General features: G+C 33.1%; 1 protein-coding gene across 1 annotated transcript; it reads left to right on the forward strand.

Annotated features, from left to right (window-relative positions):
• Positions 1 to 547: 547 nt before the first annotated feature.
• On the forward strand, positions 548 to 7,869 carry LOC114398381 (potassium transporter 8-like). The gene is made up of 8 exons (XM_028360569.1): positions 548 to 1,101; positions 1,381 to 1,873; positions 2,230 to 2,283; positions 4,247 to 4,507; positions 4,602 to 4,654; positions 5,293 to 5,416; positions 5,513 to 5,767; positions 6,309 to 7,869. Exons 1-8 carry the CDS (start codon positions 1,063 to 1,065, stop codon positions 7,370 to 7,372), a joined length of 2,343 nt encoding a protein of 780 aa, XP_028216370.1. The 5' UTR covers positions 548 to 1,062; the 3' UTR covers positions 7,373 to 7,869.
• The last annotated feature ends 1,078 nt before the right edge of the window (positions 7,870 to 8,947 follow it).

The following is an 8,947-nucleotide window of genomic DNA, read 5'->3' on the forward strand; positions in this document are numbered from 1 at the left end:
TAATAGTGGTAGTTGTTCAGTTGATATTTCATTCAGCACCCTAATATTCTCCTTGCTAGAATCTCAACTACTGTATAACAACCAACACAAACTTAAGATTAAAATTTTAAATTATTTTATTTTATTTAATGTTACTACCATTATTGAAATATTTTTAATTGAATTGAATTTTTAGTTCTAATGATTATTTACTTATTTATTAATTTTTAATGGAGTGTAAGTTGAAAAAAAATTAACTTAATTTTTAATTAAAATTGATATAATTAAATGCATTTAATTATTTTTTTAATTAGTACGAATTATTATTTTTATATATTTAAGATCATTGGGAGTAATAAATGATATGATGTCATAAAAAGAAAAAAAATATTTAAATTAATGATGTGTTTACTAACAAATCCAATTTAATTGATTGAGCAGGCGATTATAAAACTTAAAAAATACTAAAATTAAAATTACTTGCAAGTTTCTTTGTAGAAAAAAATTAATGAAATCTCCTAATATCATTGCTCATGAATAAAACACATGTACCTTATTTACACAACCAAAAACCCACCTTCAATTCGCAACAAACAAACACACACACCTTCCTTCTCTCTCTCTTTTCTCCAACACATAAAACACACACTCCACCACCCAATCATCATTATTCTAATCTAGTTTTCTGAACTAATCCTTCACTCCAACACCAACACCAACACCCCTTCCTCGTCACAGCACCATTCTCTAAAACTCCTCAGTTGCTTGTGCTTCGTGCTTGTTCTTCTTTTGTCTGCATTTGTACCTCTTGATTTGAGCCACAGCACACCCTTTTTCATAAATATTAATATTAAAATACCAACAAAAAAGAGGGTGGTGGGAGAAGAAAACTAGAAAAAGTAGCAGCAGGGGCTTACACTGTACCATTACCAAAGCCACTTTTTGTCTCTTGAATTTCTTTTCCTTTTTCCTTTTTCTTTTTGTTTTTTCATTGACTTGTTGTTGAGTGAGGGGTCTTCTTTATCTAGCCGAAGAAACAAATAATGGTTGCTGCTGTCTAGTTCTGTGAAATCCAACCCCATCATGGATCTTGAGTCTGTGATCCACAGGAACACAATTAAGGTAATTAAGACTAACGCCAGGTGGGTATTTGTGCGCGAGCGTGCGTGTGGCTGAATGTGTGTCCCATGTGACACTTTGAGCTAACTTAGTTTTGTAGAATACAAAGTATGTTTTTTTTTTAAAAAATTTGTTTCATAATCTTTGCTTTATGATTATCAAATGACCATGGTCATGGTGGCTATTTTTTATTTATTTTATTTTATCGATAAATGTTAGTTGTTAGTATTATTAGTTTTTCTTTTTAGCATGATCATGGTGGTGGTGATGTGATGATTGCAGGAAGAATCATGGAAGACGGTGTTGACTTTGGCCTATCAAAGCTTGGGGGTAGTGTATGGAGACTTGAGCACTTCCCCACTTTACGTTTACAAAAGCGCTTTTGCTGAGGATATTCAGCATTCAGACACCAATGAAGAAATCTATGGAGTGTTGTCTTTTGTGTTCTGGACACTCACACTGATTCCACTGCTCAAGTATGTGTTCATTGTGCTGAGAGCTGATGACAATGGTGAAGGAGGCACCTTTGCACTCTACTCATTGCTGTGTCGCCACGCCCGGGTTAGCTTGCTGCCAAACACTCAGCTTGCAGATGAGGACTTAACTGAGTACACCATGGATAATGGAACTGTTCCTGTTGATAAGAAAAATGTTGGGTTGGGGCTGAAGAACTTGTTGGAGAAACACAGGGTGCTGCAAAGGGTGCTACTTGTTCTTGCCTTGATAGGGACTTGCATGGTTATTGGGGATGGTGTGCTCACACCAGCAATATCTGGTATTTTGTCATGATAATATTATTGTGTGATTTTTGTTGCAAGCAAGGTTTTTTTAAATTACGGTCACAATTTCGTTGTAATCCTTGGTATTGCGACAGACAAATGCAGCAATTTCGGATTTGTGAATTGTTATGATAATAATATTATTGTGTGATTTTTTTATTTATTTGCAAGCAAGATTTTAAATTACGGTTGCGGTTTTGATATAGCGAAACAATTGGGGTTGCAAAACCTTGACATTGCAGCCGAAATCACAGTAACAGTTTTTTTAAAACCTTGGTTGTAAACAGTGCTACTTGTATGGGGTCTTAGTAACTAACTCACTTTTGTTGTGTGGTTTTTTGTCATTGTGCAGTTTTTTCTGCTGTGTCAGGATTGGAGCTTTCCATGTCTAAAGAACAGCACAGATGTAAGTTTTGTTTATTATCACAAACAGTTAATAGTTTTGTTCTCAAATTCTCTTGGCCTTTCATTTCTCTTCTTTTTTCTTCTCCATAAGCCTTGAGGATTGCTATGGTACCCACAGAAATCTGAAGATTTTTATATAAGATGTTTTTTGCCTAATAGTTGAATGAGTTTGAAGTTTGAACACAACAAGAGAAAGATAGAGTTTCTCAATAGCAGTACCAAAATCTTTGAATTTCAAGGGTGCATAGAATTTCTCGACTTTTAATGGAGTACTAATATAGTCTAGTTTAAGAGAGGTTAAGCTTTAACCACCTGAGAGTTATTTACAGCTAAGCTACAAGTCTTTTAGATAATTGGATTCAATTTTTGTTAATATACAATAAGATTCTTTATTCAGTCATCAATTTTTTTTTATTGCAGATACTTTGTATCTAGCTTACAATTGCAGATAACCTATAGTAAAACGTTTTGAATTTGTTCTCCAGAATTTAGCTTTGATGGGTAGGTTTCAAATCGGTAGGTATCTTGAACAAATCGATCTCGGGAATATGTTCCCACAATAATATAGAAATTTAGAATAATTCTCATTTTGTGTACTATTTTGTAATATTTGATACTGAAGTTATCTTAGCTGGCTGTGCATTCTCTTAGGATTTATGCTCCCTCAATGGCATATATGCTGCGAAGATATTAATTAATGGTGAAAATATTCTAGTTGGGCATCACAATAGATTTGTTTAATGCATGAATAAGATCTGATTTGAACCATCACAGGACCTCCAATTAGTGGACAAAAAGGGAGAACCAAAAGACAAGTGCATGCCCAATTGTAGGTCCTCATAGATACAAATCAGAGGAAATTTCTTTTCTTTGATCAAATCCAAGTCACTGTCATGGTAAAACTGTATTTGAATACGTAATTGATACTATATTGATTAGAATAAAAAAAAGTACACATGAAAAGCTTGGTTAAGATGTATATATAGCCTAACCCCACTAGCCAGAGCTTTTTAAGTATAAAAAAATAGTTCCCTTGCAAAGTTGAATTTTCAATAGGTTATTATATGAAGCACTATGGTTTAGATGAATAAATCCCTGTGGATCAATCTTGAGCAGTCATCTGATGATATCTGATTGGATACAAAATTAGGTATGACCACCATTAGACTGGTCATGGACAGTGTGTGCACTTCCACTATTGGTAATAGATAATGATTATCTATGGATCCTCTGCCCCTATTAAATCTAGACCTAATTCTGTCAACTTCAAGAATGGATGCTGTTGAAATTGAAATACTAGAATGAAAGTCACCCTGATCATACTTTTAAAATTGACCTAACTTTTGTCTCCTTGGATAACTTGACATCTGTATCATATTCTTGTGTTCAATAAAAAATCATTTGAATCACTATTTTAACAACCTTAATAACAAGATATTTGTTATTCGCCTCAAATACTGGATTTACAATGTCCTCCGTAATTGCTGTCAATTGTTTATTGGTTTCTTACTAGTAGTCATTTTTCTAAAGGGTGATAATAACACTTGGCTCCTCTAATATGTTCTGATATGTCCACTTGATGATTTATTTAGCAGGGAAATTACCACTTGCAAGTTAATCAATATGCTTTTGATATAATTATCAGCTTCTGCTTTAAGCAATCAGAAAATAATTGTAATTTGATGGCTACTATGTTTTCTTTTTTCTTCTTTTATTTTACACTTATAACAGAGGATCGAACTTAGAATTTCGTACAAACTATGAAATCCCACCACTAAGCCAACCCTAGTGGATTTCTGGTGGTCCTCTATAGTATATCTTCTTTAACAAACATTAAAACTAGAAAATACCAGCAGCCTTGGTCCCTATTGACTATTGTAATTTTCTTATATTGACAATAAAAAAAACTAGAAAATTTCCATGTGTTAGATTGGAGCTAATTATTGGTTAATTGGTTATGGCAGATGTGGAGGTTCCAGTGGCTTGTGTAATACTGATATTTTTGTTTGCCCTTCAACATTATGGTACTCATCGTGTGGGGAGTCTCTTTGCACCTGTTGTCTTGACCTGGCTGCTATGTATCAGTGCTATTGGTGTCTATAATATCTTCCATTGGAATCCACATGTTTATGAAGCTCTCTCCCCATATTACATGTTCAAATTTCTGAAGAAGACACAAAAGGGAGGATGGATGTCCTTGGGTGGAATTCTACTGTGTATAACAGGTATGGAGCTAGTGTAGCAAATTTTGTACTAATCTGCTTTTTTTGCTTGACATATGCTTTGTCTTTCTCTGATCTTATCACCTTTGTGTTCCAGGTTCAGAAGCCATGTATGCTGATTTAGGACACTTTTCACAATTGTCAATTAAGGTACATAGCACCATTATGTTAATGATGTTTACTTGTACAGTTTTACTCTATTGTGCAGAAATGAAACTATACTTTCCATGTGCAGAAATGTAAAACAGCTAAGGTTGTAAGCAATAATGTCTCATTGTGATTTGATGTTAATGATATCTAATATTTTAAACACAAAATAAGTATACATTTACTAAAAAAACTTTGGTGTATTGAGTCAGACAGAACCGACTTCTTTAAGGTCAAAAGTTAAATTATACATAGGCCAAGATGGAAAAAAATAAGATTTTTTCTATTGAAAGAAGATGCTGGCAGTTAAAAATTGTTCTTCATCTCCCTCATACTTGCTGCACTTCCATCTTGTGGTATGTTTGTTTGTATTTGTAATAGTAACACCACTCAATACTTAACATGCTTGAACCTTATGGTAACATTTCTACTAGTTTTCAAAATTGTTGGTTTCATACAGAAGGAAATTCCTCTGCATTATGCACAACTAATTAAATTGCACTTCTTTTTTAATCATTAACTGACTATTAATACATATAGATGCATGATTCATGGACATCATGCTTTGGTAGATGGTTACTTGATTAGAAGCCAAGGGGTGATATGATAATCAATAGTTTAACTAAGTCATTTACCTGCAGATTGCATTCACCTTTTTGGTATACCCTTCTTTAATCCTAGCATATATGGGACAAGCTGCATATCTTTCCAGACATCATTCCCTTGAAAGTGACTATAGAATTGGGTTCTATGTATCTGTACCTGGTAAGTTCTTTGTGATCTTCTCTATAAGCACATATTCAAAGAAATAATAGTGTTTAGTTTGCTGCTTGGCTTACTTTTCTTTTTCCTTCTTTTCAGTAAAACTTAGATGGCCTGTTCTTGCAATAGCCATACTTCAAGCTGTGGTTGGAAGTCAAGCTGTCATCACAGGGACTTTCTCCATAATCAAACAATGTTCTGCTATGGGATGTTTCCCCAAAGTTAAAATAATTCACACATCATCCAAAATGCATGGCCAGATTTACATTCCTGAGATCAACTGGAGTTTGATGCTGCTTTGCCTGGCTATTACAGTTGGGTTTAGAGATACTAAACGCATGGGAAATGCAGCAGGTACTCTATCCCTCCATGATATAATTTCATGATGCCTATGAACCTGATAACTTAAATTTGATCTTGTTTGAAGTATTTTTAATTGATCATGATTAAATTTGAAATATTTTTAAGCATAAACAGTGTATACACTAATAGTGTAAAGGATTTTTACATTGTTATTCAATAAAAAAATTACCATGTATGATAAGTTTATTGATTTTTACAATAAAAATTGTTATGAAAAGGCTTGATATAATAGTTCCAATTATTCCTCTAATTAGATCATTGCCCAAAGCAAAATTTTGTAATGTATTTCGCCATCCCATTACCCATTAGTAAGTTGGTTTGGGCCAATTTATCTGATTTTGACATTATTGACCATTTTTTGCGGTTATGCCAAAATTTTTCTCATTATTACAATAGATCCGCAGAAAAAAAAAAGAGTTTGTATCAAATAAGATATGTACTTCAGATTCACTGTGTTAAATTTTTTACACTTACAGTACATATAGAAATTAAACTATTTATAAATGAATTTTTATTTTTTTTGCTTTAACAGGCTTGGCTGTCATAACTGTCATGCTGGTGACCACTTGCTTAATGTCTCTAGTTATAGTCTTGTGCTGGCACAAGAACATACTGCTAGCAGTTTGCTTCATATTGTTCTTTGGTTCCATTGAAGCACTCTATTTCTCAGCATCCCTCATCAAGTTCCTTGAGGGGGCTTGGGTTCCCATTGCCCTCTCCCTCATATTTCTCATTTCCATGTATGTGTGGCACTATGGCACATTAAAGAAGTATGAGTTTGATGTTCAAAACAAGGTTCCAATCAACTGGCTCCTCAGTTTAGGCCCCTCTCTAGGCATTGTCAGGGTCAAGGGAATTGGTCTCATACACACTGAGCTTGTATCTGGGATCCCAGCTATTTTCTCCCACTTTGTTACCAATCTACCTGCCTTCCACCAAGTTGTTATCTTCCTCTGCATTAAATCAGTCCAAGTGCCACATGTTAGACCTGAAGAAAGGTTCTTGGTGGGTAGAGTTGGCCCAAAGGAGTATAGACTTTACCGGTGCATAGCGCGGTATGGCTACCGCGACATTCACAAGGATGACATTGAGTTTGAGAGGGATCTTATTTGCAGCATAGCTGAATTCATCAGATCAGATGCATCTGAATATGGCTTAGGATTTGGGAGCTTTGAAGAAGATACAAAGATGACAGTTGTGGGGACTTCAGCATCAAACTTAGAGGGTTCAATAAGGATGACTGAAGATGATGATCAACAAGATTCTCAAATGGAAGAAGGTCCTTCAGAGTTGATGGAGGTTAAGTCTTCTCCTGAGAAAGTGAGGAAGAGAGTGAGGTTTGTTGTGCCAGACAGTCCACAGATTGATTTGGATGCAAGAGAGGAGTTGCTTGAGCTAATGGATGCAAAAGAGGCTGGAATGGCATTCATATTGAGTCACTCATATGTTAGAGCAAAAAGTGGATCAAGCTGGTTGAAAAAAGTTGTTATCAATTATGGATATGATTTCTTAAGGAGAAACTCGAGAGGACCAGCATATGCATTGAGTATACCTCATGCATCTACCTTAGAGGTGGGAATGATCTATCATGTATGAATGAGTTTTGGATTATATATATATATATATATATATATATTTATCAACAAATGTTAGTTGTTAATTTGTTAGTTTTTGTTAGAGAGGGTTAGAACCCACCACTTATCCCTCCTTTTCTCCCTTCACCACCAAATTAAACCAACCTTATATCTCCTAGTATTTATATATCTAGTTTAGTTTTGTAACTAGTGAGATTATATGGTTGGTCAACCTTACACAGGATGATAAATGGTGGCATTTTGTATAGTGATACTCTCCAAAGCTTCTTGACAAGTGCTGCCGACCTGTCGTATTCACCTTTTGTTTTGTAATTTTCTTGGTACATAAATAAGCTGTCTGTAGGGACTAGTCCCCCCAGTGTCTAGTAAGCTCTTTCTTGTCCTGTTGTTCTAGCTTGAATCTGAAATGTAGATTCAAGTTGAGATTTCAACAGATACTGTAATGAGTCTTTTGAATGAATAGAAGAAAACTCAATGGATTAATATAGCTTTGATATAGTTTAAAAGTGTAGCTTCAAATATGGAAAATTTAAAATTTTGGTTTTAGTTTCTACAAGATATTTTTTTTTATTGATTTTAGTTTTAATTTACAAAATTTTAAAGTTTTAAAAATAATTCTTATTATAATACCCTGTAAGTTGTGACATGTATTTACATGACATTTCATGCATCTTGACATGTCAGGTTATATTTCATTTCAAAATGATTATCATGTAATATGTATTTAAATATATGTTATATTTTCACCAAATAAAAATAAAGACATTTAAAAAAATTATAAGCAAAACTATAAAAAAAATTGGACTAAAAGTCTTTCTCATTTCTCTGTTATTTTTTCTCCTTTTATTTTCTCACTTTTTTTTACCTTAAAATGTTAAAGCGCTATCAAATATATTTGCATTCGTTTACCCGCGTTAGGTACAACTTTTTTAGTAGAAGTTGTTGCTTAAAAAATGAATCAAAGATAAATTAATAATATGAGAGGTTTAACTTAACCTTAAAAATTAGTTAAGGGGTGAGAATTATTTCTCATTTATATATTTTAATGAGTATTTCCCAGTATATATTGTTTGATCAAGTTATAGATTTTTTTACAGCATTCATCAAGTTATAGTAGTCAGTTAAAAAAAATGCCATTTAAATTAAACAAATCTAAATAAATACCACTGTGCAGCTTTGAGTAATGTTATGTTCAAAAGTATAAATTTAAAAGGCTATAAGGCCAGTAAACCCCCAAGATTTCTAACATAAAATAATTATCACTATAAACCATTACAAAAAGTAAACCACGTATCGTTATAATAAATTTCCAATTGAATTAATAGACGAATTTTCTCATCTTCAATATTATCCGTTAACGAAAATCATAATTTTGAACTTATTATTCATACCAAGAGCTGGAACGAGAAAATACATATGTGGAGAAACACGAGAGAGCAGGGAATTAGAATTAATTAACTATTAAAAGATTGAAAAAAAAATATTTTGTACTTTTGGTTTTATATTTTTTTCAAATCTTATTATTTATTTGTTATCTTTTTTATTGACTCTTATATAATTTTAAATATTTTTTAAA

This window comes from Glycine soja, chromosome 19 (genome assembly GCF_004193775.1).
Source record: "Glycine soja cultivar W05 chromosome 19, ASM419377v2, whole genome shotgun sequence".
In the NCBI taxonomy this organism is placed as follows: domain Eukaryota; kingdom Viridiplantae; phylum Streptophyta; class Magnoliopsida; order Fabales; family Fabaceae; genus Glycine; species Glycine soja.